The sequence below is a fragment of the Chaetomium strumarium genome (assembly GCF_033439665.1).
Source record: "Chaetomium strumarium strain CBS 333.67 chromosome Unknown B0T15scaffold_4, whole genome shotgun sequence".
NCBI classification, from domain to species: domain Eukaryota; kingdom Fungi; phylum Ascomycota; class Sordariomycetes; order Sordariales; family Chaetomiaceae; genus Chaetomium; species Chaetomium strumarium.
The window spans coordinates 3,196,355-3,224,285 of NW_026944432.1; the positions used below are offsets into that span (position 1 = coordinate 3,196,355).

General features: G+C 54.2%; 12 protein-coding genes and 1 non-coding gene across 13 annotated transcripts; 4 read left to right on the forward strand and 9 right to left on the reverse strand.

The window, feature by feature from the left end:
* Window positions 1-1,829: 1,829 nt before the first annotated feature.
* On the forward strand, window positions 1,830-3,813 carry B0T15DRAFT_534115 (ankyrin repeat-containing domain protein). Its single transcript, XM_062869418.1, has 2 exons — window positions 1,830-2,311; window positions 2,336-3,813. Exons 1-2 carry the CDS (start codon window positions 1,873-1,875, stop codon window positions 3,556-3,558), a joined length of 1,662 nt encoding a protein of 553 aa, XP_062721812.1. The 5' UTR covers window positions 1,830-1,872; the 3' UTR covers window positions 3,559-3,813.
* A 7-nt stretch (window positions 3,814-3,820) lies between these two features.
* Window positions 3,821-5,967, reverse strand: B0T15DRAFT_556739 (uncharacterized protein; the record flags this gene model as incomplete). Its single annotated transcript, XM_062870429.1, has 7 exons — window positions 3,821-4,742; window positions 4,836-4,931; window positions 4,997-5,376; window positions 5,443-5,510; window positions 5,580-5,616; window positions 5,682-5,701; window positions 5,772-5,967. 7 exons carry the CDS (start codon window positions 5,965-5,967, stop codon window positions 4,151-4,153), a joined length of 1,389 nt encoding a protein of 462 aa, XP_062721813.1. The 3' UTR covers window positions 3,821-4,150.
* A 1,208-nt stretch (window positions 5,968-7,175) lies between these two features.
* On the reverse strand, window positions 7,176-8,311 carry B0T15DRAFT_534127 (ribosomal protein S26e). The gene is made up of 4 exons (XM_062869419.1): window positions 8,207-8,311; window positions 8,034-8,144; window positions 7,833-7,935; window positions 7,176-7,685 (listed from the first exon to the last, which is right to left on the reverse strand). The coding sequence occupies exons 1-4, from the start codon at window positions 8,244-8,246 to the stop codon at window positions 7,580-7,582; spliced, it is 360 nt and encodes a 119-aa protein (XP_062721814.1). The 5' UTR covers window positions 8,247-8,311; the 3' UTR covers window positions 7,176-7,579.
* Window positions 8,312-8,837: 526 nt separating this feature from the next.
* B0T15DRAFT_494160 (ubiquitin-domain-containing protein) lies at window positions 8,838-9,357 on the forward strand (the record flags this gene model as incomplete). The annotated part of the gene is made up of 2 exons (XM_062866996.1): window positions 8,838-9,212; window positions 9,268-9,357. 2 exons carry the CDS (start codon window positions 8,838-8,840, stop codon window positions 9,355-9,357), a joined length of 465 nt encoding a protein of 154 aa, XP_062721815.1.
* A 271-nt stretch (window positions 9,358-9,628) lies between these two features.
* On the reverse strand, window positions 9,629-10,910 carry B0T15DRAFT_494161 (glycoside hydrolase family 18 protein; the record flags this gene model as incomplete). Its single annotated transcript, XM_062866997.1, has 2 exons — window positions 9,629-10,459; window positions 10,524-10,910. 2 exons carry the CDS (start codon window positions 10,908-10,910, stop codon window positions 9,629-9,631), a joined length of 1,218 nt encoding a protein of 405 aa, XP_062721816.1.
* A 799-nt stretch (window positions 10,911-11,709) lies between these two features.
* On the reverse strand, window positions 11,710-12,827 carry B0T15DRAFT_216826 (uncharacterized protein). The gene has a single exon (XM_062862745.1). The coding sequence runs from the start codon at window positions 12,633-12,635 to the stop codon at window positions 11,808-11,810; it is 828 nt and encodes a 275-aa protein (XP_062721817.1). The 5' UTR covers window positions 12,636-12,827; the 3' UTR covers window positions 11,710-11,807.
* Window positions 12,828-14,369: 1,542 nt separating this feature from the next.
* On the forward strand, window positions 14,370-15,987 carry B0T15DRAFT_534135 (uncharacterized protein). The gene has a single exon (XM_062869420.1). It carries the CDS (start codon window positions 14,705-14,707, stop codon window positions 15,641-15,643), a length of 939 nt encoding a protein of 312 aa, XP_062721818.1. The 5' UTR covers window positions 14,370-14,704; the 3' UTR covers window positions 15,644-15,987.
* Window positions 15,904-15,974, reverse strand: B0T15DRAFT_t135. Its single transcript has one exon. It is a non-coding gene; the product is annotated as a tRNA-Gly (tRNA).
* Window positions 15,988-18,807: 2,820 nt separating the features above from the next.
* Window positions 18,808-19,450, reverse strand: B0T15DRAFT_216863 (uncharacterized protein). Its single transcript, XM_062862747.1, has one exon. It carries the CDS (start codon window positions 19,322-19,324, stop codon window positions 18,953-18,955), a length of 372 nt encoding a protein of 123 aa, XP_062721819.1. The 5' UTR covers window positions 19,325-19,450; the 3' UTR covers window positions 18,808-18,952.
* B0T15DRAFT_216862 (uncharacterized protein) lies at window positions 19,451-20,310 on the reverse strand. Its single transcript, XM_062862746.1, has 2 exons — window positions 19,568-20,310; window positions 19,451-19,496 (listed from the first exon to the last, which is right to left on the reverse strand). Exon 1 carries the CDS (start codon window positions 20,200-20,202, stop codon window positions 19,648-19,650), a length of 555 nt encoding a protein of 184 aa, XP_062721820.1. The 5' UTR covers window positions 20,203-20,310; the 3' UTR covers window positions 19,451-19,496; window positions 19,568-19,647.
* A 976-nt stretch (window positions 20,311-21,286) lies between these two features.
* On the forward strand, window positions 21,287-23,608 carry B0T15DRAFT_397474 (uncharacterized protein; the record flags this gene model as incomplete). Its single annotated transcript, XM_062864903.1, has 2 exons — window positions 21,287-21,336; window positions 21,409-23,608. 2 exons carry the CDS (start codon window positions 21,287-21,289, stop codon window positions 23,606-23,608), a joined length of 2,250 nt encoding a protein of 749 aa, XP_062721821.1.
* Window positions 23,609-24,207: 599 nt separating this feature from the next.
* Window positions 24,208-25,270, reverse strand: B0T15DRAFT_216915 (uncharacterized protein). The gene is made up of 2 exons (XM_062862749.1): window positions 24,761-25,270; window positions 24,208-24,666 (listed from the first exon to the last, which is right to left on the reverse strand). The coding sequence occupies exons 1-2, from the start codon at window positions 24,966-24,968 to the stop codon at window positions 24,407-24,409; spliced, it is 468 nt and encodes a 155-aa protein (XP_062721822.1). The 5' UTR covers window positions 24,969-25,270; the 3' UTR covers window positions 24,208-24,406.
* On the reverse strand, window positions 25,271-26,829 carry B0T15DRAFT_216914 (ClpP/crotonase-like domain-containing protein). Its single transcript, XM_062862748.1, has 3 exons — window positions 26,326-26,829; window positions 25,565-26,243; window positions 25,271-25,506 (listed from the first exon to the last, which is right to left on the reverse strand). The coding sequence occupies exons 1-2, from the start codon at window positions 26,745-26,747 to the stop codon at window positions 25,631-25,633; spliced, it is 1,035 nt and encodes a 344-aa protein (XP_062721823.1). The 5' UTR covers window positions 26,748-26,829; the 3' UTR covers window positions 25,271-25,506; window positions 25,565-25,630.
* Window positions 26,830-27,931: the final 1,102 nt, after the last annotated feature.

Below are 27,931 nucleotides of genomic sequence, written 5' to 3' on the forward strand. Positions count from 1 at the left end.
AGTGGGCAACATGACGCCGTCCAAAGCTGGACGATTCGCACCTTTCCCTCGAGCTCTCATGGATACAGAAAACTCTATGAGAAACCGTGCCGTATAATATGATCATGAATTTAGTCAACAACCAATACTCGATTGATTTACTCCATCTCCCTCGAGATGACTAAGATAGTTGTGAGAAAGTACTAGTAGATAGAATGGAAAGGTCTGGTGCCGCTAGCTACCTACCTCCTTCCAAATTCATTGCCGGTCTCTCCGCTTTCTGTATGAACAGATAACGATGTACCTGAGCCATGGAGTTTTTGCAAAACCGGCAAGACCTTCTATTCTTGGACCACCTCACCCACGGGATCTTCAACGGCCATCCTTGAAGCTCGTCAACGGCGCTTCAAGTCCCCAGTCGCCTTTGATGATACAATACCTCCTCCGTGGGCCACGCCTGATAACCTGGTATCTGCTATGACATCGTTCCTTCCCCAACTTTGCTACGTAGGTCAGAACGCTCAGGCAACCAAGCTTCTCGGCGGGGATCATGACCATAGGTTGTTATCATGTGCGTCACATCCAAATTCTTTTTCCGGTCCTACAGTGGCGATTTCTCGACTCTTCTCACCAACTCGACTTCCGTGATCACCTATCATTGTTCTATTGCACATCATGACCGCCTGATCCAACTTTTTGCACGGCTTTGATTGTTTGACAAACGCTCTTAACACAATCAACACGAATGTTAATCGATGGTCCATCCTTTCAGAGCGATCCAAGTGTCGTCCCATCACTTGGTCTGGTTAGGTATCTTATCTACAGGATCGTTCGACGCGCCAACATCTCGTCCAGTCGGTTCATGCCGCGGTGCTGGGAACTTCGCAACAAAGTCGGTAAGTGGCCGCCTCAATGGAGGTAGGTTTCCTCTTTGATGAGTACTGCAGCTGATATAGTGGAGGGTTTTGCAGTTGCAAGTCGATCTAAGCCCACATAAATATTCTTGTAGCTCGACTATACCATACGATAACCGCCAACCGACCGAGTTCCCATAACCGACCTGTCCGGGCTCAAAGATGCCAGAAGGTAATCACATCATTAAATTTTTTTCTTCGCTTCGATCCAAACATGTAGCTTTCGGTTGGAATTCTCTTAAGCCACACTAATCTCAGCATTTCTACAGCATCACTTCATGCCAACAAACGCCGCTTCATTCTCTCTTCTCGGAGGATGTCCCGGTCCAAGCGACAGAACACCGCATGTGAGGAAATGGCAGACTCCCCTATTACTCGACCGTTTTTGATGAAGCTCCCTACCGAAACTCTGTGTCACATCGCAGGGTACCTGGATGAGTGCGACTTGTCCGCCCTCTGCCGAACAAACCGCCGCCTGGCAGTTGTCGCCACACCAGTTCTGTGGAGGACGCTCTTCAAAAATGCGTTGAGGTGCAAAGAGGTCCTTCTGTGGGCTGTGGAAGTCGGTCACCATCGGATTCTACAGTCCCTATTGGAGCGAGGTGTTAACCCCAATTTCCTTTATCTGTCTTCCCTTCTCAGAAGCAGGTTGATGGATCTCCTTTCCGCCCAGGGTCGACGGGGCATGCTGAGACCCCGTGATGACCGTACGCTGGCCGCCGAAATATTCAGAGATGAGTACTGCCGGAGTGCACGAACGCGGGCGCGTATCCATCTCGAGCGCGAACAGGTGAAAGAGGACTGGGATATCCGATTTCCGTTGGAACAAATCTGGGAAATTTTGCCCCCTCACCTCTATCATCAGGCGTTCTCTGCTCAGACATTCAAGATTGCGGGGAATTATGAAGACCTACGCCCGTTCTGGACATGGACACCCCTCCACGTCGCTGTGCAGCACGGGGACGAAGTAGCAGTTCACATGCTTCTGCAGCACGGCGCAGATGTCAACGCCCAGTGTTCGGGCTTGTGCGACTGTCTTTATCCAGATATCGGCCAAGAGGACGACCCCAACCTGTCCGTCAACCCGACACAACTCCGGCCATTCTGGACGCCGCTGCACGTGGCTATCTGCTCTGGTCACGAGCAGATCGCGGAAGTGCTCATGTCGAACGGCGCAACGGAACGCGTCGGCACCCTTGTTCGCCAACCATCCCCTCTGCAACGGAATGGGCGTCTTGACATGACGGCCATTCAGAGCGCAGCTTGGCTTGGTTCTGTCAAGATGTGCAAGCTTTTTCTTGCCAAGCCGGCCACGCCCAGAAGCCAATTCTGCAATCATTATCTAACCGACCGCCATGACCGAACTGCCTTACTGTATGCCGCAGCATCCGGCCATATTCAAACGATCGGGAAGCTCCTGTTGAAGAAGGGTGGCGCGAGGTTGTTGTCTCAGGGCCAAACCAGCTACTTTCAAGGCTTGACTCCGGATCATGAGGATCAGCCCCCGAGAGTGCTCATTTCCGACCCTTTACGACTCCTGTGCATGCAGTACAGGTATGATGATGCTCGCTGGCTACTGAATTACTGCCGGCCACTGAACAATTACACAATCGGGAGCCCTGTGCTGCACTACACGAGGTACTTAGCCGCCCTCTGTTTCTTACGGCCACGCTCCGGATGCAACCTACCCTCCCTCCGCGACCAGCAGGATCGGCTTTTTCGTCTAACCCCACAAGACCTCAGCCGTCAGGTGCGCGAAGCGATTATGTTGCAAGAGATCAAGGGGTCTGAACCACATAGGCTCTCACTAGCTAAGAGGCTCTTGGACCTGGGAGCGGACCCCAACCGGGCCGAAGTCACCATGAACTCTACAATGCCCATCTTCACAGACAGGCACACGCAGCTCAGATTTACACGTACCCCTCTTCAGCTCGCTGCAAGTTGCGGCTTCGTCAAGATGGTGAAGCTTCTTATCACCCGCGGGGCAGAGCCTGACTTAGTAATCGGTGAACGGAGCGCTGAGCTGCGAGAGCTGCCGCTGATGCTAGCTGTCAAGCAAGCTCTGCTCCCAGGGGGCAATATCGAGACTGTTCAAGAACTTCTCAAGGCTGGGGCTTCACTAGAGGACCGTTTCGGTGAATCGGTCCTACGTACTCTCTACGAAATGAGACCGAGAAAAAGTCCCTATGGCGTTCTCGGCGACGATTTTCCTGACTGGGAGGCATGGCTTCGCATTGTGGACATGTTTCTGAATCACGGCGCTGCGGCAGAAACGAGCGAGTGGAACTGGAACTGCCTTTTGGTGATAGGGTGTCTGCCAGGCAACTTGCGGTATTGCGAGCTGCTTGAGAAGGCGCGGTCTGTCAACGAGCTTCCCCCGGCGACACTTGTCCGAATGCTGCGAATGGCACTACTTGAAATGGCCAAGACCCGAAGTGCATCAACTCAAGACGTGGAGCTGGTTCGCTGGGTGCTTCGGCGGTACCTGGATACTGAAGAGCGTCTTCGCGTGCCGAAGGATGTGTTGAGAGAAGTGCAACACCAAGCCCACCGCCAGCGTCTCAACCGGATAACCGACGTGATTGGTGAGTTTCTGACCCGAGCAGAAGCTCCAACCGTCAGTCGTTTGGAGAAAGAGAGACTTCTCGACATATTGGCCACATAGATCTGTCGATGACCAGGGAGGATCTTTATGGGGAATATGGGCCATTCTTGGTTGTGTGGAACATGACATTGGGAAAATTGGGGGCAACTAGATGGATCTGGCTGATATTCTCAGTCAAAGATCGACGCGCTGTCAGATTTTGCTGTGTTTTGAGGAGGGGTTTCGTTTTACATGGGCGTGCAGCGAGGCGTTCGGCTGGGGGGCGTGACTGGCTACGGTTGTGTCATTTGCTGTATGGACATACTCGAGAGCTGAGAAGACATTGTTGGCAATATCACCCTGATTTACAGATCCGAGACCTGCAGGACTCTCCTCCTTGCGGAAACTGCGTCATGCCGAACGGGATCTGGACAACTGGCTAACAAGTCGATTTGTGGTATCCCCGCCCAAGGAATAAGCTAGATGGCCATCATTATAATCCTCCCAATATCCGCCCATAACTGTCTGTACCTTTCCGTGGTGCCATTTGCTTGCCATCCAGAACCCGACCAAATACACCAATTCCAAGATAATTATAACCCACCCAACCGCCCGTACCAGCCCAGAGCCTCAGCCCTCATGAATCAAGCTCCAAGTTGCCTTACATCCCTCCTCAATTACCCTTCTCCTCCACCCCAACTTCCGCCAGCGTCTTGGTACTATCGCCCAGCGAACTCCCGACCCCACTACCACTCTCTATCCTATCCCGACCTCCCTCTTGCGCTTCCACATCGCCGCCACTACTACTACTACTACTACTACTACTACTACTACTACTACTACTACTACTACTACTACTCCTACTACCACCACCACCACCATCCCTTTCCGTACCCGGCTCTTTCTCCTTTTGTGGATCACCCACAACACCGACAACGGCCACCGCCGAACCCGAACCGCCTCCCCCCAGCGTCCCACTCCCGGACCCGGACCCTCCGGGAGATCTCCGCATGCGCCACCATGCCCGGCGCCCGCCCACGTCATTGCTGTTGTTGTTGTTGCTGTTGTCGTCGCCGTTGTTGTTGTTGTTACCGTTGTTGGTGGCGGTGATGGTGTTGAGGCGGAAGGATGAGAAGGGGAAGGATTCGTTGACACGCCGTTCGAAGGCTGGGTCGAAGAGAAAGAGGTTGGGGAAGAAGCGCTTGGAGAAGGCTTTGAGACAAGGCAGGCAGGCGCAGACTATGCCGATGTACTCTTCGACCAGGCTTTTTTTGGGAGGGGTTTCGTTGTTAGCACGGGGAAGGGAACAAAGAAGGATATCTTAAGGAGGAGAGGTGGCCTGGGTATTTACTACGTACCACCAGATTAGGTTCACCGGGTAGTGCCAAGTTATGTCAGGGTTGTTGGCGCCGGTCTTGGCCGTCACCATGCGCATGGTGCTTACGCCGCAGACGCTGCAGAATCTGTTAGTGAGAAGAAGTTTTTTGGTGATCGGGGGAGCAGGGGCCGAGGGACGTACAAGCCTCCGGCCATGAGCACGAGGGAGATGCCAATCTTCTTGAGCAGTGGCGCGCGCAGCGGTTTGAGCATCCAGATGGGAAGCAGCAGGATCAAGAAATCCGTCGACATGTTCAAGATGTTGGCCGAGTCAAAGACGGCCTGTTGGTTGATGCATGTGCCTCCAGCGATCGACCCGTCCCAGTAGAAGGCCACGGGCTTGCAGATCCAGGCGAACAGCAGGGCGTTGGGCACGGTGTAGCCCACGGCGATGAACATGACGACGTAGACGGCCATGCGGAAAGCCCTGTCGATCGAGAAGCGCAGGTAGAAGGAGAGGATGGACAGCTTGACGAAGAGAGTGCAGAGATTGTATGTCATGGCGCCGCCTATCATGCCAAGCTGTTGTTGTTTGTTTGTTTGTTAGACATGACGATGTCGCCATTGGAGGGAGTGTGCCGTCCTCACTTTCATAGTTGCTTTGAAATTCTCGAAAGACACATCATAAATATGGTAACCCATGCCCATGGTGGACTCTGGGGAGAACAGGGGGTCAGCGATCATGACTCCTTAAGACGGCGTGCCCCGGCAGATCAGAGACTCACGCGTGATACAGATGATGGAGTTTGCCAGAGCGAATGCCTAGATATCATGACCCTAGGTCAGCTTGGCAATGCTCGTCTAGAGCTGGAATTTCGTTGACACACAAAGCCCACACATATCAAATCTGCCAGCGAGAAATCACTAGGTCAGTCTCGATCCGTACCAAACTATTCCGTCGCCGTGGGAAACCTTACAGTCGTCGGGGTGCCATTTCCGAATGATGAATGCCGCCGAATACAGACGCGGCAGGAGGAAACACAGCGCAACCGCAGGAAACACGGTAGAGACAATGATGAGCCGGTAGCCGATCCATTCCGGGTTCTCGAAGTTCGGCGTTATGCCGTCGGGCGGCGGGGCCGCGCCCATGATGCCGACGTCCGCCGAGCTCATGTTGTTAACGAAGGTCCGGCACGTCGGGGTCGTCGTCGCATTGAATTTAGAGAGCGGGCCACCACATCAAAAATGGTGGAAAGGGGACCTCGACGGCCCTGACACGGGATGAGGGCAACAGACGAGAAGCGGGCGGCAAAACTTCAAGTACTAGCTGGGGATCCTCGATGCGCGCCAAGGTCACTTGCCCAGAACGGCAACGCGCCGGACGGGGGCTCCGCTCTTCCGCCTTCCCCGGCTGCAAGTCCGGAGAATGCGAATGACCAAACAGCGACTTCGATAGCGGTGGGGCGAGCTGGGTTTCAAAATCCGGCGCAAAAATTCCCAACTTGGAACCGTGTCTTGGCTATGCTAGCGTCGATATGTGCCTGCTAGGCAAGCCGGGGTCAGTCCATGGGGTGACCACAACGCTGTTTCGATGCGGGGTGATGCCATGGCCCATTGGGGGCTTGTCGACAGTCGAGACTGGAGACGGGCAGAAGCAGCTCCGGATATCTTTCAGGAGACATGTTTAGTGTGAGTCGTGATCTCCTCACCCGGGTTTCCTGGGCGACGCCACGGCGCTGACGGCGCATAATGCCACCAAACGTCGCTTAATTCGAAATAAAGGCTTGGGGAAAGGATTGTGGAGGCGACCGGTGAGCCCGCAGACCTTCAGGGATGGTAAAGATCCGCTTGTTCATCGCTTCAGCCGTCGGAGATTCAGGGTGTGAGCCTATGAGGTCAGGATTCTCTGTTGTGTACACAGTATCCGTACCTTATTATTAGTTTCCCATTGTATCGTATGTAAGAGTAGGATGTATCCGTAATAAAGGCCCGTCACTTGGCGATTGCCAAGTGAGGATCAATGTTGACAGAGAGAGGGCCCCTGTTCGGAGCATCACGCGCTCCTTCAAAGTTGAACGGCCTCGAGCGCAAAGGCACCGTCAGGTCTCGGGCTCACTTTTCTTTGAAAGGCGGCGAGATTGAATCTCACTTACAAGCGAACAGCAGACGTCAAGTGGCGTAAGGCGATCATCATGACTTCGCTAGGGACTTATGATGTGACTTTCAAACAGTGTTGTCTGATTGACCTGAATTTGGACCTCATGGCCCGGAGTGGTGCAGCCTGCATCACAGACAGTATAAGCGTCCATTAACGCAGTATGCAGCACATGGGTAGCGTCGGCGTGTCGGGAGCCTTTGAACCGCGCCAACGAGTACGACCCGGGGTGATATCAATGCATAGTGGGCTTAACGGTTTGGCTACGGCGGCCGGCAACTGCCTGGGTTGTCTATAGACAAGGGTCCAAGACTGGCGTGGAGCGAATTGCGCTCAAGAGACTGCAAATCGATCGCCACCGAACAGGAGCCTGTCACAACCATAGAACACGGATAACGAATCGAAAGGAACCGAAGACCCTTCGTCCTCACAACACATGCTCTGAATTGATGACTATGGCTATATGATGGCCCGCGGGCCGAAAGGGACCCTAAATCCCCGATTCGTGGTTGCCGGATCTGTCATGCAAGACCGAATCATGATCTCATTATATTTGGATCATCATGACCACGTCTCTAAGGCCGAATGCCACCAACCCAGAACGCCAAGAGCAAGAACATGGAGAACCCCTTAAGCGGTCTTAGGGCCCTGGGTGGGGACCACCTTCTTGCCATCCTTGTTGTAGCGGACGCGCGGGGGAGGAGCACGGTTGCGGCGGCCCTCGCGGGAGCGAACACTGCGGCATCTCTGTCAGCGACTCCTGTTCTTGGATCGGGGGTATCGGGGTAACTAAATGGCGGAGAGGTTCGACCAAGGATCTTCTCAGCCGCCCACGTCGCCGAAACGGCCGACGTGGTTGTCCCCGCCACGCGGACAAACGTACCGGACAATCTTGCCGTGGATCGCGCAAGAGACACAGTACTGCAGCTTGAGGTACATCTTGGGAACCGTGTACTCGGAGAACACCGAAGCGTCCGAGATATCACCTGGAAGCGTGCGCAGTTAGCAAAATCCGCAACTGAGGAGGGTGCCAGGGCGGGCGTGAGGAGTCACGGTCGGCGGCGCGGTTCTCGAAGACACGTACGGATAGCTGCAGACTCGACCATGTTGCGGATGGTGAACCGCTTGATGGCCTTATCCTTGGGGGTGCATCGCGAGCAGTTGGAGCACCGGATGGGCTTGACGTGGCCGCGGCCTGCGAAATTGTCAGTCAGCAAGTTTGCAAACGGAGGGCAGTGGATGGTAATAAATGCTCACCCTTCTTGTTGCGGCCGTTGTTCTTTCTCTTCTTGACCATTTTGTCGGTGTCTTGAGTGCACTGGTTCTCAAGAGATTGTGTGGGAGAAGGACGGCGGATTCAGAAATTCGGCTGGCCCTCGAAAACCTGAGAGCTTGCGATGTCGCCCCACCATTCCCCACTCACCCGACTTCATTCAGCACGCGCAGGGCAATCTGAGAGAAGCCCTAACACGCACACACGGTCAGCTGATCCACAGCGGGCAGTGTGGGGCCGCCGACCAAAAGTTCAACTTCGAAGTCCTAACGCAAATTCCTACATCCTTTTCTCATCAAGCGCATCTTCACAACATCTACAGATTGCTGAGGAAGACACTTGTGTCTAGGTACGTCTGCGCGATGTTGCGAGCCGGCTGCGCTTCATCTCCTATCCCCATTCTCTCACTCGATACACCATGATACCCAATCTTGTCCCCGTTGCGCTCTCCGCGACCGACTCCGAGAATCTGCGGTTTACGGCTTGGAGATGTCCTTCCGTGCAGTTTCCGAGGTCAACTTCTTCCACAGCCTAAACCATCGCGCCAGCCGAGCTGCACTAGAGCCTCCTCTCTTTTACCTCTAACACTTCCTTACCACTTCTCAGTAGGCAATCATGCAGATCTTCGTGAAGACCCTCACGGGCAAGACTATCACCCTTGAGGTGGAGTCGAGCGACACCATCGACAATGTCAAGTCCAAGATTCAGGACAAGGAGGGCATCCCTCCCGACCAGCAGCGCCTGATCTTCGCCGGCAAGCAGCTCGAGGATGGCCGCACCCTCTCCGACTACAACATCCAGAAGGAGAGCACCCTCCACCTGGTGCTCCGCCTGCGTGGTGGTGCCAAGAAGAGGAAAAAGAAGGTCTACACCACCCCGAAGAAGATCAAGCACAAGCGCAAGAAGACCAAGCTCGCTGTGCTCAAGTACTACAAGGTCGACAGCGATGGCAAGATTGAGCGCCTCCGCCGCGAGTGCCCGAACGACACCGTGAGTTGGATCTATGCTGTTACTGACTGCACCAATACTAACTTCTTGCCCTCAGTGCGGTGCCGGTGTCTTCATGGCTGCCATGCAGGACCGCCAGTACTGCGGCCGCTGCCACCTGACCTACGTCTTCGAGAAGAACGCATAAGCTGCTAGCTTCGATGGGACAGGGCAACCTCCTGGGAACGGGAACGGATTGCAATGAGTCAGGGATGGGCTACGATCTTCACGAATCGGGGTTTATGTACCGTTAGAGGAGGGACAAATTGGGGCTCACACCGGCAAGGAAATGCAATTTGGGATGCGATGACAAGACCGGCATTATCTTAGCCGTATCATCGATCCGGGCTGTGCGAGTAGGCCGTGCAGGCTGCTACCTACTTAGGTTATACAGCCAAGTTCCCGTCCTAACATCTCGCTCAGTTATTGGGGAACCCGTTCCGCAGGTTGTCGTACTTGGTGTGCGGATATGTGAGGCAGTTCTCACGCCACTCGAGGCACTTTGGTCCGCCAAACACCTCCACCACATTTCCGATCAGACTCTCCGACCCCTCCTTATCAGCACTGCTCTCCCACCACATGCCACCTCCCAGCCCATGTCTCTTTATGTAGTCGGCCTTCCTCCGGGCCAGGTCGACCGTGTCGTAGCTCACCAGCACCTTCCGCTCGGGATGATAGCAGTAGCTGGCCCCCGCATCCTCATCCACTCTCACCTCGGCGCCTTCCAGCGGCAGCTTCTTGTAATCATGCACGCCGTTCTCCCACGTCCCTTCTCCGATACCGTTATACGGCTTGCCGAGGCCCTCGGTGCCCTGGAAGGCCCGCCCGTACAGCGGCATGCCAATCACGAGCTTGGACGGCGCCACACCGTGGCTGGTGTAGTGTTGCACCGCGGCGTCGGTCGAGAAGGGCGTGCACGTCGGGTTGCTCCGGCACGGGTACAGGTTCGCCTGGTGGCCGGCCACGCTGTCCCACGAGCCGGCGTAGTCGTAGGCCATCAGGTTCCAGAAGTCCAGGTACCGGTCCATCCCGCGGATGTCCAGCTTGCTGTAGTGGTGCCACCCGGCAGGGCAGGCGACCGTCAGCTCGAAGTGGGGCGGGTGCGTGTGGCTGGCCGCGGAGATGCTGTGGGCGTAGTGGTCGAGCGCGGCGCGCACTTCGGCGAGGAGTGCGACGAAGTCGGCGGCTTCTTGCGGGTTCTGCGGGTACTCCCAGTCTATGTCCAGGCCGTCGAAACCGAGGGTTTTCAGCTGTGGGTCACGCATGGGGTTAGGAGCTGTTGTGGTGCGAGGGTGGGAAAGGGGGTGGACGAACCAACTCGACGGCGGATGATGCGAACCTGCGTCTTCCCTCTGGTGTGGAGGCAGGCTGTCTGAAGTTGCTGCTGTAGGTCCACCCGCCGATGGATAGCAGTACTTTGAGGTTGCGGTTGCGGCGCTTGAGCAGGTTCAGCTGCTTCAGGCAGCCGTACAGGTTTGTACCGGTGTCATTCCAGCTGTCACCCTCCCAGTGGATGTCGGTGTCGGCCCAGGAATCGGTCATGTATACCTCGCCGGAGTCGGGACGTACGTTGGCGAAAGCATAGAGCACGTGGGTGAGCTTCTCGACGGGCAGGTCTTGGGGACGGTGCTTCCGGGCGTAGATGGCCCAATTGACGAAATACGCTACGGAGCGGTAGCCGGTGGTTGGTCCCCCGCCCATAGTTGCTAAGGTTGTTAAAGGTGCTGTGGGTGGTGATGGACTGGTGGTGGTCAGATAGCTAAGAATGAAGCTACCACTTGTTGATGAGAGGATGATGCTAATTAGACAAGCTGCAATACTGAGGAAGATAAATAAGAGACAGTTGTATCTCACAGCTTGCAACATACGGCAGCTGAAATAGTCGCCTCTTGGGTTTGTCGTTGGGCTGTGTTCATCAGCAGGTGCTGTTCAGAGGGCGCCCAATTGGGAGCTGACTGGGCAGGCAAGCGAGGGGGAGGGGCAGAACGCGCAGTGGGACCCACTTCGCCAGGATCTCCGCCACGGTGGGCTGTAGATCCCGTCTCCTGAACATACCATCATGAAGGGCGAGCTTAGTTCATCTATGTAGCGTCTCGGACTCACTTCTATGGCACCACGTAGCCTCCTTTAAGGTAGTGTAGTTGTCACGAAGTTGCTATTCGTCTCAGATTACACACGTGCCACAGATTGACCTGGATTCACATCCATCCATGATATTTGCCTGTACAATACAAGTACATACCTACATGTATTGTACGGAGTACAGATTACAAGTCTTTGTATGGCCACGGACCTGGTCCTTTCCGCAGGTCAGAACACTGAAAAGAGGCATCATGTGTCAAGGATATGCATTTTTTTGTTTCCAGTGGATCATTGGAAGACCTAAGCACCTTATAAGTTAAGTTGTGAACGACTCGAGATTACCTCTGCTCTCTTCTCATAGATAAGGAGCATTGTGACTATATTCACCAAACCACTACGGACTCCGAACTTGTGTGCTTCAAGCTCAAATCAGGAGCATCGAATGAGCATATACACTAGTGATGGAGGCTGCTCGACTTTTAATACAGATGACGGCGTACTATTTTATCTACTTTATCAGCCTTTATTGAAGGATTCGGGGTGTTCCATGACCCATTGTGCGATCTCCTTGCAAGGCGCAACCCATATCTTCCCGTCCTCACTAATCCTTTTCAGAACCTCCTCCAGCACCTCGAACTTCTCATCGCTCGTCTGGAGAAATGGATGAAACAGGATCGACATGAACCCGCTGGTTCTCACAAGCTCAACAATCTTCGCCATCAACCACTCCTTGAACTCCCCCGGGCTCAAGATCTCCTGTCTCTCGCCATTCTCCTTTCTGATACCAGCAAACTTCTCCATATACCAGAACGCGTCCACAGCCCTCCATTCAAATGGCAACACGATCACCCCTTCCTTTCCCACGCCGAACTGACCGAGCGGCGAGACGTAGTCTACGCCATACTCCTTGAAGAGACTCCACGTCCTTTCGTTTACCTTGCCCCCAGGCGGCCTGAAACCGCAATATTCCACCCCGGCAACTCCATTCGCCGCCTTGAAGCTCCTCTCAAAGCTCTCCCTTTCCTGTAGCTCATCCAGCCCGCTCCATACCTCATGCTGATACCCATGCCACGCCACCTCGTGCCCCGCCCGGACAAGCTGCTGCACAGCGTCCAAATACACTCCGAGACTCCAGGCTTCGACAAAGTAAGTGGCCCGCAGGCCGTACTTGTCGAGCAGGCCCAGCATGCGAGGCAGCTGGTCGGTGACCGACGGATGCGTGCCGATGGGGTGTGGCCAACGGTTCTGTAGCACGTCTTGAGCTTCACCTAGGTTGTCCATTGTGAAGGCTATCGCCGCTTGATAGGGGGCTGGCCAGGGGGATTGATGCGATTGCGAGGCCATGGTGGATGGGGGCAATAGATTTGGAGATCAAATATTGTGGGTTTGGAATTAAGGGGATGTAGCTGGTTGGAGAGTTATATAGGGAACGGAATCTGGACTATGAGATTGAATATGGTTTGAGTGAAATATGAGAGGGAAGAGTGTAAGCGAGGATGGTTGTGACGCAGCCGGACATGCTGCCGAGATCCCGCTTGGGAATGTGGAGGAGGGGACTCGGCAGTTGTGATGTGCGCGCGAGCATGCCCAATCATATTAAAGTGGAAGGAAATGGTTCAACATTGGGACAAGCGTACAAATTCAGCTACGTATAATAAATCAGTTGAGTGGTTCTACATTTTACCCCAGCCAACTGGAGACATGCCACGTACCTACTAGTACTCATGGTACGGCCTCTTTGACCTTGTGCTACCAGGGGCCGCTTGGAGACATACACTTGGACTCGGAACACACAGACTGTGCTCATCGAGTCAGCATGTACATGGAAGTAACAACGGAAATTCCTCCGTACAGTAATCGTTTTGGACATCTACTCTTGCATATACACCTTTATCCTGAAAGTACAACCCCTGCCTCATCATATCTGTCTCCGACAGAACAGACCATTCATCCTCCACTCATCATAAAAATTAGAGATTTACACAGTCTATGTTCACTTTCATAATCGGATATAAAAACCTGACTGAACCTTGCGATTTTGAGGCATGGAACTTCTTCCTCCTCATCCTCTCTACCACACCACAGTCACCACTCAATCACCTATCAAAACTCGAGATCAGGAGGAGAGTAAAAGCATGACACAGAGATCAGCAACAATGCCATCATCACATTATGGCCACCAAGCAGCAGATGAGGACCCCTGCCAACCATTTGATCACCCGGTCCTCCGCGTTCCTAAGACGTTTGAGGAAATGGGTTTTCCTGCTCAGGATTAGGTGACGCCCGGAGGCAAGGCCAGGCTGGCTGCCATCGTCCAGCAGCTAATGGCGCGTCTCAAAATTGGCGGCAAGTCTCGCGGCCCTGCCAACAACGAGGAAGATCATCAACATGTTCCTACCATAACGGGAGAGGAAGCCTGGAGATGTTGTCCGAGGTTGCTCTGGGTCAGTGGAAAACACAAAGACCTCTGGCCCGAGGGACTGGTGCATCTAGGGTGCGTTGATCTATCTCACCTTAAGGACCCTAATCTGGTGGTTCCAGTGGTGTGGCTGTACTGTCTGAATGGCGCGGCTCACTACGTCTCGATGCCAAACCAGCACTATGGATCGATTTTCAAGGTTCCTTTGGGCTACTTGACACGGCGTCCTTGTGAGGAGCCTAGGGAGTACAGCTACAGATCGGAATCCTTCTTGTTGATGACGATAGAGGGGGGAATGTAACCAAACTATTCTCACAGGTTTCCTTGATCTCAACTATGTATTTGCCAATAAACCAAGAGATATACTGAATGTTTGCATCAATACTACTAGTATGCAGTATGTGAACTTGTGACAACTACTTCGTACTAACCGCCGTGAATTGACTGAGAGTTATGAACGCTACTGATTCAGTTACTACGCATTTCGGCGAGTTGAGCTGTCTAGTTGAGGTATGTATTGCTTTCGTTGATCAGTGTATCCATAGACCGGCTTTTATATATATAGAAGGGATAAGACGGCTGGGGAGAACTTCGTAATCATGATATTTTTGATGGCCTGTTGCAAGTGCAACTGTGCAACGCCTTTTGCCAATACGGTAAGCACATCCCTCCCTGTTCCGTCCATCTGCATCGCCGGCAGTGCTGCGGCCCAGCCACCTTGACCGCCTGAAAACCGTCTTAACCGTACTGAATGATTGTGTCCTCCGTGTTCAATAGTGAGCCCGACTGAGCAAATAATAGTTTGGCATCCATTACTATTAGTAGTATTACTCCATAATAAACGGAGGGTGGGGTGCATTTGCTGCAATGTGCGGTAAACCCCAAAGGGTTGTGCTGTCACAGACTGAACTCAAAACTCACGTCATAGCCAAATCCAACTTTCACAAAACCATCCGGACTCACTCCCGACGCTTCAGCTCACAAACCGCCAGAAATGGAGGAAAAGTCCCTCTTAATCCTAGGCGCAGGCTGGACAGCCACCTTTCTCATCCCTCTCCTCCAGTCCCGCAACATCCCCTTCGCAGCGACGACCACCGACGGCCGCATCGTGGCCGGCGCCCCCACAATCCCTTTCAAATTCAACCCGACCGCGCCGGAGGAGGAGACCCGCTCTGCAATCGCCTCCCTACCCTACGCGCGCCATGTACTCATTACCTTCCCACTGACGGGCCCGGGCCAGAGCAAATTGCTGGTCGAGTGCTACGAGGAGACACATCGCCGCGCGGTCAGCGCCATGTCCGTGGGCGCAACGAGCAGCCCCGCGGCGCGGGCGCGAGCCCGCTTCATCCAGCTCGGCAGTACCGGCATCTGGCAGCAACCGCGGCAGCGGCAGCGCCTGCAGCCCGGCGCCGACGGCGGCAAGGGCCCCTGGATGACCCGGCACTCGCCCTACACCACCACCGACCCGCGCGCCGTCGCCGAGGACGAGCTGCTTTCCCTCGGCGGATGTGTGCTGGATCTGGCGGGGCTCTGGGGCGGCGCCCGCGATCCGCGACACTGGATCGGTCGTGTCGCGTCCACTAAGGAGGCCCTCCGCGAGAAGAAGAGTCTGCACATGGTGCACGGGCTCGATGTGGCCAGGGGCGTTGTGGCCGTCGTGACCGGTGGGGATGAGAAGTGGGAGAAGCACGGCAGGGGACAGAGGTGGATGGTGACGGATGGGTTTGTGTACGACTGGTGGGCTCTCATGGCCGGTTGGGCGGAGGGGGAAGGCGTCAGTGAACCCATTGACCAGGCCAGGTGGGTGTTCGAGTTGATGAATGAGGAGGGAGTGAAGGCGTTACCCCGATCTATGGAAGCGTTGGGGAGGTGTTATGATTCGAGGGAGTTCTGGGAGGCATTTGGGTTGGTCCCCTTGAAGGGGCGTGTCTAGCGAGGCCGGCTGAAATCAGCCTATGAAGGCTAGGATACTAAACAACCCGGAAACACAGTTGGATTCAACAATGCTAAACTTGTCAAACATAGTTATCGATTGATCCGTCGAGTCCCTGTTTGTGGAAAGAATTTCGTCAACCTCCGTCCACAACCCGCATGTCTGAAGGCCTGTGTCTCAGAATGCCAGACCAGACAAACAAAAACGCGAGCAATCCCAGAAAGAGCACGACTTTATTATCGGAGAAGCAAAATGAAAACTGCGTCAGCCGCGAATCGAACGCGGGGCCCATCGATGGCAACGATGGATTTTACCACTAAACCACTGACGCTGTTATCCAATTGGATGACACTGAGACAGGGATGTTACAATATTCAAGACGTACCACATAGTCGAAAACCACCATGTTATAGAGTACCTATTCTCGAAACAAAGCATATGCACTCAGTTGCACTGCGGCTGTTGACGGTCAGCCTGGGTTTAGGGCGTGGTTTCAAGTGCGAGAAAGATGTAACATCTCCTCCCCAAGCATGTCTGACGAAGTCACAGGGTCACTGTTCAAATTGTCCTCGAAGTCCCGTAGTCGGAAGTGAGACTGTGAGAGTCGACTCGGCCGATACAGTGAGTTGACCATGAAGACCAGTCAAGGTAAGTCTGGCATTGAGGCTTTTGATACGTTATTATTGCTGAGACAGGGAGGCAAGGACCCCATATCGAAGATGGCTGCTGTCCAGGTCGGTATAAACTGCCTTCTCCCTCATCTTTCACTTAGTGCAGATAACGGGTTACCTTCTTTAGCTACCCGCCACGCTTTACGTACGGTGAAGATTACAAGCTTCAGTATCTTCATTTCAATCCCTGCTCGCCAACACAGCGTCCGAATCTTCCTCTCCAAGAGCTCGCCCCTGATGCCACCCCGTAACCGAATACTTCCCGGTCGTTCTGCCCCGTGATTTCCGGGATATCATTCTCCGTCACAACAAGGAAGAGTCGGATCCGAGATGATCTTGGCCCTGGTCAGAAATTTCTTCTTCTCCATCTTTCTTCTAAGTTCCACCATCCACAGACGGTTTATTCTCTCAACTCAGGCTTGGTTACTGTGAATCTATGAGTATTTTCCTGTTTGGTGAAACGTTCAGAAGGTACAATACCTACCCATAGCGGCCCTTGGCACAGTCAAAGCCAACCAAAAACTGTGACCCTTAAGGTTAACTGTGTTTCGGTCTGCCCTGATACGATTCAGTTCTATGTTCCCACTCGGACAAAGTAGACATCACGCCACCTTCAGATGTCTCAGCTCTGTCTCAAGAAGCAGAACGACTTACGCCAGTCATTGTTGGCCAGTATTAACCATTGCTGTTAAAAGAACAGCTGCATTCAAAGGCATTGTTGAAGACACTTCGGCCATGTCTCAGACAGCCCATTGTGTAACAAGGCCCGAGCTTCTCGTAAGAAAGAACAGGCAGCAACGGCAATGTTCGGGACGTCAACCAGGAAAAGAAAGATACGCTGAACGTTTCTAATGATTCCGTAGCAAGTCTGAGAATGTCTCAACACGGCACTTGACGCAAAGTGCGATGAAGAAGGACAGATCAGGATCAAGAAGGCCGATGGACTAGGGTGACAGGATTATACCTTTTGATAGCTTACCTATTTAGACGCAAGCGATACATGGTATTAAGTTCTGCAGGGAGTCTCATTCTGTTCATACCAGCTCAACGTGCTCTTACAGTTCTCAGTTTCCGCTCTGCGCGACGCCGACCTAGAGTTCAACGACATGGGCATATTCCGTACAATATCTGACAAGATTCTCGGTACGCTTGGAAGCGGGAGAAACGAAAAGGGCCATCAACCAGAGGAGTGGGAAAGGGATGGCACTGGCAGTTTACCAAAAGGTTTCGGGCTCTTCGATGAGCACCGGTCCTGTGAACGTGGACCGGACCCTGGGAGATTGGGGAGAACTCGAACAATGCTTGCGAACGACGGCCGGGACTTCTGTTCTGAACATGACATACGAGCATTTTATGTGGATGGGAGCGTTCACAGTGCCAATGAGTCCGTGGTTAGTGCTTCACGTTTGATACATCCCTGGCTTTCACCACCTGACACCTTGTTGTGTTAGTACTCTTGCCCCAACTTAAGGGATGACCCAAGCAACAGCAAATACCGGCGTATTCCAGCAAGGAGAGTGAGAGAGCAGGTGAAGGCGGCCCCTCGCTTGTGGCGAGTTTCAAAGGCAGACCACTACCCAAAACGACATTTTGGTCATGAACACAGAAGGGGAGACTACAGCCTGACAGCTAGTTCTCCATGGGTCGAGTTCCCCATTCTGAATGGGAGCCACATCTGGACGCCAGGTCAGAACCCTGGCCCAGTCCGGGCTATCTACAACGACGGGAACCGCAGCACGTTTGATGTGGTATATCACGACCCAGCAGCACCAAAGAATCCCGGCGGCAGGTTCCAGCGCTTCACTAAGGCAAGATATCGACCGGCAAACCGTTCGAATTGGTTCAAACAACCACGGCCTCGTCCAAGGGGCACCAGCCAAAATGTGCCAACTGAACGACAGCCGGCTGATCCCATCAGGAGAATTCAGCCGCCCAGGGCTTGCAAGGTCATCAAGATTGCTCATATCTACCAACACACTGTTTGCATCTCCGTTGCCTAATGATGTCGGGGTTGAAGGGTTTCTTGACTTTCTCCCTTCTCCTTTCTGTTTCCATTTCCATGTTTCCGTCCCTCTCTTTCTCTTTTTTATCAGACTGTGTCTGAACGAGTCAGGTCTCTGGGAGTGGAGCGCAGATTTGGGTAGACCTGGAGCGGTTTACGTGACTTCGAACCCGGCACAGTATCGGCAGATGTCCGCTTTATGGGATTTTACGGAGAATAATACAACTGTTAGGTGGCATTGGGTCAAAGTTGGAAACAGCGCGGCGGTGTCTCTAAATGTCTACCTTTTCCCTCTTTCTGCGCCAGATAGCTTAAAGATTTCGCCATGGTCGTGTGACCATAGTTGACAGGTAGATTACATTGACATTCCAGTACTGACGGACGCTGCAAGCCCGTAGTAAGTACTGTCCCAGACGGACTTTCCAACCATCTTGCGGCCGATCCTGGCCAGGCGGCAAAACTCACCAGCCAACCACCCTCGGCTCATCCGAGCCAAACATCCCTTCCATATGTCGACAAGGCTGCATCTTCCATTACCAAAGGAACCCGCAGATCTGTGCTTCCACCCCGCGACCTTCTAATGTATTCCCATCAAACCCCCAAACAAATGAGTTAGTGCTGGGAGTAAAGGTTGATCTAGTTGCGAGCCTTCTTCCTCTGCGGCCTTTCGGCTACGTCTCCGTGATTTCCTCTCCTCAAATTATTCCCGACTTTCATAGAACCAGAAGCCTTGATTCCTGATTTCTCGGCCTGCTTTTTGAAGTAATCCTCATCAAAAGAAACGAAATCCTCCACCTTACAAATGGCGAAGATGTCCTGAAGCGTAAACGGTGTCCAGGGGGTGCAGTTTTGATGAGAACGGTCAGTCTGGGCCATGCATGACGTCGAAATGATCCAACAACGCAAGCGTTCTAATACCGGTATTAACCAGTGAAGATCTGCTGAAGAATTTGAACGTTGAATTGCATCAACTCTTGTGATGTGGAGCTGACCCAGGCCTTGATCCATTGAGTGCACGCAAGAACACGATGCAACCCCCGGAGCATGGCACAATCACACAAGGTTGTACTTGGCTGAGCACGACAGCGTATAGAATCTCCTTTCGTGAGATCTTTCATCGCCAGCTGGATCCTGCTCCGAACCTCATTGAGCAATGACTGACGGGCAAGTCTTAACTGTCCTGATTACCGGAAAATCATATGTCAGGAACTGCCATCAAACCTGTAGAGACACATCAAGGGGATTACGTACGCAGTATTCCCAGAGACTCAAGGTGGATGTCTTGTGCCAAGGGGTAATCTTTGTCGGTTGTCAGGCAAGTTGAAGTAGAATCAGGAGATTCTTTCGAGTAAGGAGAGAAAGCTTTCCAGTTTTGACCGGTAGGACTCTGGATCGCCTAGCTTGTAAGCCATCCACAGTTGCTGGATCAGATCCTTTGGGTGAGAACAACTCGGCAAATCTTGTACCCAGCGATGCCAGAAAGGCTTCAGGAATTCGACCATGTCGTACTTGTCGCAGATGACGAGAAGAGCGAAAACCGTAAGCTGAGTCAGAAATGGTGGAAAGGCGGTAAGTCTGCCATGAATCCCGAGTAAGAGAATGCGCAAGCCCTCAGGTTCATCGTCCGGATGCGCAACCACCCACTTTTCGCTAGTGTGCTGCGTCTTGCCCTCCGCAAGGGGTCCATAGAGCATGGCATCCCATACACCCGATAAGCGAGCGAGGGAACGGGAACAAACTCGGAAGGCGACCTTGTTTCTCCCCACAGTCAATGTAAGGTCGCCACGGTGATCGAACACTTCCGCTGTGTTAGGAAGCGTGTGGGGTGGCTTCTTGGGCTCCTCGGTGTCTTTGGCGGGAATTTCTTTGGGCTTGGGCTCGTCCATGGTGGGTTAGAAGACGTTCAAGTCAAGCTTCAGTCTCAGACTCTCAGTTGGACATCGTATTTCTGATGAAGGGATAGGTACGTCCCCGTTGGTGCTACGGAATCACCAATTATGAGCCGCTTGAAAGTTACCTAAGTGGTAAGAAGTGGGGAGAAAGCAGGAAGAAGATGAAAGATTGAATTGACCGACAGGACGTGAGGTCTCCGGACCGACCTGATGATTAGTGTGGTGCAACTGAAAGGTAGAAGAGTTGCCGCAGCAGGGAAGTTAGTCCCACACCTCTCATTCAATATTACTGCAACACCGCACCTTCCTGAAGGACCCTTCAAGACTGCTGGCACAAAGCGATCACATAGTGGATACCATCCCCGGTGCCAGCCTGCGACTCTGCGACGTGATGACGAATGAGCTGGTGAGAATCATAAGGCGCAAAGGCTTCTCTGAAGTTGATACTGTGGGGATTTGTGGTTTCTTGTACTTGGAAGACTGCTAGGAGCAAATTATTGGCACAGGATGAGTTTTATGATTAGTGACTACTAGTAGTCTCCTTTATATGAAGAAATGTGGTGAACATACTTCATATATGATCAGGATAAGTAGAAACACAGATCATCTTTGAAATGTCATCTCCACTCTAGGATAAAGTCGAGGAGTTATGATTAAGAAAGTCTATTTTGCAATAGCTCACCCTTCTCGCCACTCAAGGTTACTAGTAGGAAGTTGAATTTCGTGAATTCCGCAGTGGTTTTCCGCAACTCTCGAGTCTCACAGTTGACACCGGGATGTGATTGTGAACTCAACGTTGGGAGTGGAGAGTGGAGACCGCCGGACGTATTCAGCGCCCCACACCTGTCAAGGCGCGTACCCGCTTTTTGCTAGCCCAAGTTCAACCAGCCTTGTTGGCCCAAGCTCCGACGCGACTTCAACTGCATGGAATACTGAATTTGCCATTCAATCTGCAATACCTTAAATCTCGATTCTGGCACTCGAACTGGCCTAATTCTCTTCGACACCCAATTGGCTCTGTTTGGAGCTGAGTTTGCGACCATTCCGTCATCCTTCAGATACCCCGGTGGTAGCGGTCATGCAAACCGCTCCGAGGACGCGGCGCACGCCGCAAAACACACAGCACACGTCCGTCTGCCACTTTCCATTCATGATGGTTCTGCAACCTGCGTTCACTAACTCGTGGCTTTTACATATCAGATACTCGCTCGACTGCCGGATACACGAAGTGAAGACATACCCTGTCAAGTCCCCCCAAGGCGCCACCATCCTCATCTACGGCCACGAGAATGGCATCACAATCACCTGGCGCGGGGGCCGGAGGCTAAGAGCCCCAAAGCAACCGAACAATGAGAAGCAAAATGGCGGGAGCTCAGAAGATGCTGTCATGGTGATCGACTCGGATGAGGAGGAGGCGCCCGCCGCTGCGTTTGTCGACAAGCCCGAGTTCGAGGACAACAGCCCGACCGTGGATGCCTCTTCAGTTCCAGAAATTGTTCAGAGTCTCGACCTTGCACTAGGAACCGCTGCAACACATATAGCGGTCTTGCCGATGCCGCCGTGTGATGCTGAAGACGCCGCTTGGAACGGCGCAGGCATTCTGAAGAGCCGGATTGTCTTCGCAGTGTCCTGCGCAAATACCGATGTCTACATGATCACGCTTCCCTTGACCCCCCCTTCACACGAGAGCAAGGCCAGGCCAGAATTGCGCCGCAGTTTGCTGGCGGGCAACGCCGGAACAGGCGTGTGGGAAGAAACACTTACCCAACTGACAGGCCAGAGCCGACCTTGCGGAGGTCTTGCGGTGACATTGGTGAAGCAAAAGCCAGGATCTCGAAGCCGGTCATTGGAGCGCGCAACATCCCAGGTGGCTCCCGTCCCACGAGCCATCGTCGCGGCACATTCGGGGGAAGCCAGCGGCACACTGCGTCTCTGGGACGTGACACTGGACGCGAAGCCAGGAACCACCAATCGTGTCGAACCCTTCCAGACCGAGTATCTGCCCTCACCATTGACGGGCATCTCATTCAACCCAACACATACCACCCAGCTCCTTACCGTCACCTCGCCGCATGCCGTCCGCATTTATGATTACGCTACCGCGGCACTTCCTTCTGACGACACCTCCGAGGGTCCCTTCCCAACCCAGGGTTCCTGGTTGCTGTCGCTCTATCCTCCCTTCAACCGGGGACCATCCATGTCTACGTCCCGAAAACCGATTGTGGCTGCCGAGTGGATTGCACATGGTCGCGCCGTATTGACGCTGCTTGGAGATGGGCAATGGGGCATCTGGGATATTGACGGCGCAAGCCCCTCGGCCACTGGGTCAACTGGTCTCTTCAGCAAGGCGAACTCGGGCCTCCGTGGCTCGGCTATCACCGCCTTCTGTGTCGCTGGCCATCTTGAAGGTACCAGTCCGCTGCGGAACCCCGCGACCCAGAAGTCACCCGCAGCGCCGGGAGCTGGGGGCGAATTTGTTCCGATGACACCTCACACAAGGCGAGATGCGATTGCCTCCAACATCTCAGGCGGCTCGGAGAAGTTAGCAGCCGTTCGGGGAGGTATCACGGTCGCACAATTACCGTCGCGAGGCGGTGGGTCAGGAGAGGAAAGCGCAATCTTATGGCTAGGCGGTGCGGATCCTATCGTCTCCGTCATTCCTGTGATATCCAGGTTTTGGGACTCTCAACTCCGGCGTGCCGTAGGCGGCGGTGTCAATCTTTGGAGTGGTGCGCAACCGACTCGAATGATACGCCTGACCGACCTTGGTGCCGGCCTGCTTGGCGAGCGGTGCACGGGTGCAGCCGCCATTCCCAAACTTAGTCGCAGCAATGTCGTCATGAACGGCTCATCAACAACGAAAGAGACCAGCCCTAGCCACACCGAGGGTCTTCCAATCGAGGTCCTCCTGCAAGGTGAAAGCCGTCTCGTCTTCGTGCGCGAGAGCGAAGATGCCAGCTCGCTCACAACGCGCCTCCTCGGCGCCCACAAGAAGCCTTGTACTGAACTTGGCTCGACCAGGGCCATCATAACTTATCCGCGTCCGGAACCGGTGAGCTCCTTCAACATCAGCTTCGAGAAGCGTCCAGGAAGCAGCGGTGGCGGACTATTCAGGCCGCGGCCGCGACCGTCGGTCAAGGGTTCGTTTGACCAATCTATGGGTGTCCTCCCCTCGACCGAAGCCCCCGACGAGACGCAGTCGGCGCCATCGAGCCAACAGGGTCTGATGTTTATCAACGACCTCAGTTTCGCTGCGGATCAGCCGGATGATGAGTTTGAGGTGGAAGGTCGCGACATCGAACAGGAGCTGATGGACATTATGGAGATCGACCGCGAGCTGGAGCAGCTGGAGCACGAGCGCGAGAGGGGGAGGAAGAGAGTCTTCTTCGAGGAGGGTTAGAGCCCCGCCTCTGAGACCGACAACAACCGGAGGCGTCGGGCATAGCGACCTTCTGTTTGCTCAGAGAGGCCATGGAGCAGCCCATCAGCGCCCCTGGCTGCCCATCGTGTCTGTGCCGGAGGGACGCAAAGGGCCGGCTAAAGCTGTAGGATACCCAACGGGATACTAATGTTATCTAGCACGATCACGAGACATAAAAGGCCAAGGCCATAGTCCCAAAGACCCGACCCGATCCCACTTCTTGTCCCCTTTTCCCACATATTCACACACGTCCCCGTTCCGCACGGCTTGGTGGAGCACAAGGCGAGATCCATCCTTGATCCAGCTCTGTATTCCGAGCGGTAGAGCAAAACATGGCCTGACCTAGCTGCCGAGTGCAGCAGGTTTGGGCCTGCCGGCATCACTTGAGCGGCTGTTGAGACAGTACGCTAATTGCATTCTTGACCAAATGTTCCGTCAGGCTTCGATGAGTTCACGGAGTCTGGGGTCGTGGTGTCGGTACATTTTGTTGCTTGAGACGACAAGCGCCGTGCTTGGATTGGTGTAGACGCTTCTGTCCCTTGTGCACCCGTCGCTAAACGCCTTCATGACTCGAAAACACTTTCACTCCCGGCGCTCGATGCTAGGTTGACCTGGCAGTGCGACTCAAATTTCCCTTCAACCCACGCTATCAAGGAATCAACAATGCCATTATGCCTTTGCCGACGCGATGAAGACCATTCCCGGAACTCCTCGACTCACTCCGTATCATACAACTCTCCATCCACCCCTCCTGATCGTCTCTCCCCGACTCCATGTTTAAGACATCTTCTGCTTAGCCTCGCCCATAGCCTCCTTCGCCTGGCCCTTCACCTCCTCCTTCATCCCCTTCGCCTTGCCGGCCATCTCGTCCTTCACTCCCTTCGCCTCGCCTGCCATCTCGCTCGCCTTGCCTTTCGCCTCGCCGGCCACCTCGCTCGCCTTGCCCTTCACCTCGCCGCGCAGCTCCTCGGCTTTGCCCGTGACCTTGCCCGTCTTCACTTCTTGGGCGGCTTCCTTGATCTTGTTTGCGACGGCCGCTTTGACACGGGTTGAGATGTTAGTCACATGTTGCTTCTGCGGTGGTGGTTGGGAGGGTAAAGATTAGGGGGAGCTTTGAGCATGGGGACGAACAGCCAATGTTGATGCCGTCTACTAGCTTGTCGGAGACCTTGCGGTCGACCTGCTTGAGGGTCTCCTTGGCGGAGTCGACGGGGGACTTGTGCTGCGGCGCGGTGGTAGTGAAGGCCGCGCGGGAGATGGTGCTAGTTCTGCTAGCGGTTGTGGTGGTGGTTGCCAGCCGCCGGGCGAGGGCGCCGCTTCGTGATGTGAGGGCCGACATTGTTGTTTTGGTATGGTCTGTTTGTATGCTGCACTAAATCGGGATTTTCTCCTTGACGAGTGATCGGATTAAACTACTTGGCTTCGAGAATTGCAATGAATAGAGAAGAGAAAAGATCTTTTTCCTGGCTCGTGATTTAAGGGTTCAAGCTGTCTGGATCAAGAGATGGGCGTTGGGGTGATGATGTCATAGCTTGGTGATTGCCCACTGGCAGAGAGCTGCAACAATGGCTTTTACCACGGCTCACACGACAGGTACTGCCAAATGACGTGCAATGGTGGGGGCAGAAAGGCAAATCATATAACAAGACCTGCGAAAAGAACGCGACTTGTGGGAATTGATAAGTTAAAGGTGCATGTGTCGCTCAGGTTGACACTTGCTTCCCAAGCTCAACAAGCTCTAGCTGTCGATAGCTCTGAGTGGAGCTTAGCGTTGTCATCAAGCTCAGTCAGGGACCAGAGCAAACCCTCTGCGGCTATCACAAGAGCTCGCCTTAAGATTGCTCGACAGATTCGCCCAAAGGGCTTAAATATACTACCTACCCGTAGAATCAGCGTAGTCCAGGCGACGCATCCAGTCCTTCGGTTCGTAGATACCCTCGACGTGGGCACAGGAAACCGGCCCCTTACATAAGGTACCTTCCGCCGCTGCTGTCCAAGATTTCACCTCCCCTTGAAGACGGGCTTCCTCTTCTCAGCAAACGCCTTAAGCGCCTCATCCCGATCCTCCGTCCTCACCACCCGCTCGTACATGTTATTCTCCACCACCTCGCGCGGCTCTTCCACGGCGCGTATGGCCGCGCGGATCGCAACCGGTCCGCCCTCGCAGATCTCGCTCGCCAGCCGGACGGCCTCGCTAAGCGCCAGGCGCCGCGCCATATGCAAGATCCTCTCCTCCCTCTCCTTGTCCTCCAGCGCCTGCCACTCCTTCGCCTGCTCCTCGCTCTCGGGCAACACCTCCACCAGCCGGTCCGCCAGCCCCAGGAAGTAGGCCTCGGGCGCGGAGACCCGCCGGCCGGTGAGGATCAGGTCGCGGGCGCGGGGGATGCCGATCAGCGCCGGCAGGCGGTAGGTGCCCCCCGCGCCCGGGATGATGCCGAGGCGGGTCTCTGGCAGGCCGACCACCGCGTTGGAGGATAACACCCGGAAGTGTGTGGCCAGCGCTAGCTCGAGCCCGCCGCCTAGGGCGAGGGAGGAGATGGCGGATATGGTGGGGATCGGGAGGGCCGAGAGAGAGGTGAGAGTTGTGCGGAGGTTGAGGAGGAAGGCGGCGGTTCTGGAGCGAGGTAGGTTTTGAGTTAGCTGGCTGGTTGAGAAGCGGGATCTAAGTAGTTTCAGAGGGAGCGAGATGAGCTTACTCCTCCTGAGTGAACGACTTGCGCTCTTTGAGGTCTGCGCCGGCGCAGAAGGACGTGTCAACTGCCGAGGCGAGGATCAGTGCTCTCGTAGGGCCCTTCTGGTCGTCGCCTGCGATGCCACCGAATCGCTTGCTCCATGATGGCGCGGGGATCTCATCGCCGGTTGCAGCATCGTACTGCGTGTGGACGGCGTCGATCTCGTCGCGCAATGAAGAGAGCAACGCGCGCGAGATTGCATTGCGCGCTGCTGGACGATTGAGTTCGAGGATGCGGATGTGGCCCGAATTGGGCGCGGGAAGGTCTGTTACGCGAATGAGTGGCCCGGCGTTGGCTTCGGTAGAATAGCGTGCTCGGCGGAGGGCCTGCTGGCCGACACGCAGAGCGGTTGACGCATTCAACGTGATGCTGAATCTGGGGTGCATCTCAGACACGATTGCGCGATGCAGTTGCGCTCTGGACTCCTGGAGTTGTGAAGAGAGGGCGGATGGGTTACTGGTGCTGAGAGCTCGTGGATGCACAGTGACGTCGTCGGCTATCGTCGGTCCTCAGTCTTCCGTCGGCGTTGCCAAGCCAACCTCTTCTCCTGAACTCATACATACAACCAACATCTATCTTTACGAATCTTACAATATAATGTTATCCATAAGGGGCGTTTCGGTCAATGCATTGCACTCGAAACATGTTTCTTCACTCGGATCTTGCTCGCCCACCTCGGTGATGGGGACGTGTAATTGAGTTGCACGTGGCCAAAGTGCCCCCCTTAACCAAAGCGCGCCCATCTACCTTGCGTTTCAACTAAAGACATCGCGAGATCCGGTTGTAGACACTCCGTACAATTAAACCTCCAAGGTGGGCAATTGTTTGGATGCCAGCCCACCTTGAATAGGCTGTCATGGTGCGTCTAAACTCGGGATGCTCTTATCAACGGCCAACCTAAGGTCGCTGGTGCAGCAGTTCAGAGCTGGCCCATCCCACCCCTTTTTTTCTATGCCAGAGCTACGCTTCTCTCTCGGACATCGACGATGAATTGAAGAATCGAAGAGAAAATGAGCGAATGTCCATTAGATGATCAGACCTCCGCGTAACCAGTCGCGGAAGGATACACAACATCTCCGGTAGTCTCTCTCTTGTCTATAGAAGAATCATCTGCTGTTTTGACCCGAGACCTCGGTATTTTCCCCTTCGCCGTTTCCCAGACTTATAATATGTCGCTTTATGCTTATGGTAGCGCTGCCATGCTGCTTCATCAACGCACGTGGCGTTATATATGCGAGTCGAAGTGGCTTTTTAGTATACATCGGAACTCCAGCATCGTCTTGCGAGCCATCGTCACCATTCACCTTCTATTGATGGCCTTCCTGATCCAGGTGGCTAACCGAGCTCGGCAGGGGACTTACAACACAAGTGGCACGGTCAGTGGAATTTGCTTACCAGACAAACTGTGGATGACATGCGAGTGCTGGGACGCAGCTACAGGATTCATGATGGGATCCAACTGTGCTATACCGTACATCGAAGCTCGGTCTGAATTGCAAAGCAGACCGGCGCAAAGATCTGCATCCCGCTCATCCTCGCCGCCGTGGACGTCTCGGCCTAGCTCGGGCCG

Bases quoted from the DNA above. Each gene is read 5' to 3' on its own strand.
- B0T15DRAFT_534115 (XM_062869418.1), top strand. From the start codon at position 1,873: ATGCTTCTGCAGCACGGCGCAGATGTCAACGCCCAGTGTTCGGGCTTG. The intron at 2,312-2,335 runs TGTTGAAGAAGG...GTGGCGCGAGGT, and splicing joins TCAAACGATCGGGAAGCTCC to TGTTGTCTCAGGGCCAAACC.
- B0T15DRAFT_534127 (XM_062869419.1), bottom strand. From the start codon at position 8,246: ATGGTCAAGAAGAGAAAGAACAACGGCCGCAACAAGAAGG. The intron at 8,145-8,206 runs GTGAGCATTTAT...ACAATTTCGCAG, and splicing joins CAACGGCCGCAACAAGAAGG to GCCGCGGCCACGTCAAGCCC. The intron at 7,686-7,832 runs GTACGTTTGTCC...GAGATGCCGCAG, and splicing joins ATCCACGGCAAGATTGTCCG to TGTTCGCTCCCGCGAGGGCC.
- B0T15DRAFT_216826 (XM_062862745.1), bottom strand. From the start codon at position 12,635: ATGGCCTCGCAATCGCATCAATCCCCCTGGCCAGCCCCCTATCAAGCG.
- B0T15DRAFT_534135 (XM_062869420.1), top strand. From the start codon at position 14,705: ATGGAGGAAAAGTCCCTCTTAATCCTAGGCGCAGGCTGGACAGCCACC.
- B0T15DRAFT_216863 (XM_062862747.1), bottom strand. From the start codon at position 19,324: ATGGATCAAGGCCTGGGTCAGCTCCACATCACAAGAGTTGATGCAATT.
- B0T15DRAFT_216862 (XM_062862746.1), bottom strand. From the start codon at position 20,202: ATGGACGAGCCCAAGCCCAAAGAAATTCCCGCCAAAGACACCGAGGAG.
- B0T15DRAFT_216915 (XM_062862749.1), bottom strand. From the start codon at position 24,968: ATGTCGGCCCTCACATCACGAAGCGGCGCCCTCGCCCGGCGGCTGGCA. The intron at 24,667-24,760 runs GTTCGTCCCCAT...CCCGTGTCAAAG, and splicing joins AGACGGCATCAACATTGGCT to CGGCCGTCGCAAACAAGATC.
- B0T15DRAFT_216914 (XM_062862748.1), bottom strand. From the start codon at position 26,747: ATGCACCCCAGATTCAGCATCACGTTGAATGCGTCAACCGCTCTGCGT. The intron at 26,244-26,325 runs GTAAGCTCATCT...ACCTCGCTCCAG, and splicing joins AAGTCGTTCACTCAGGAGGA to AACCGCCGCCTTCCTCCTCA.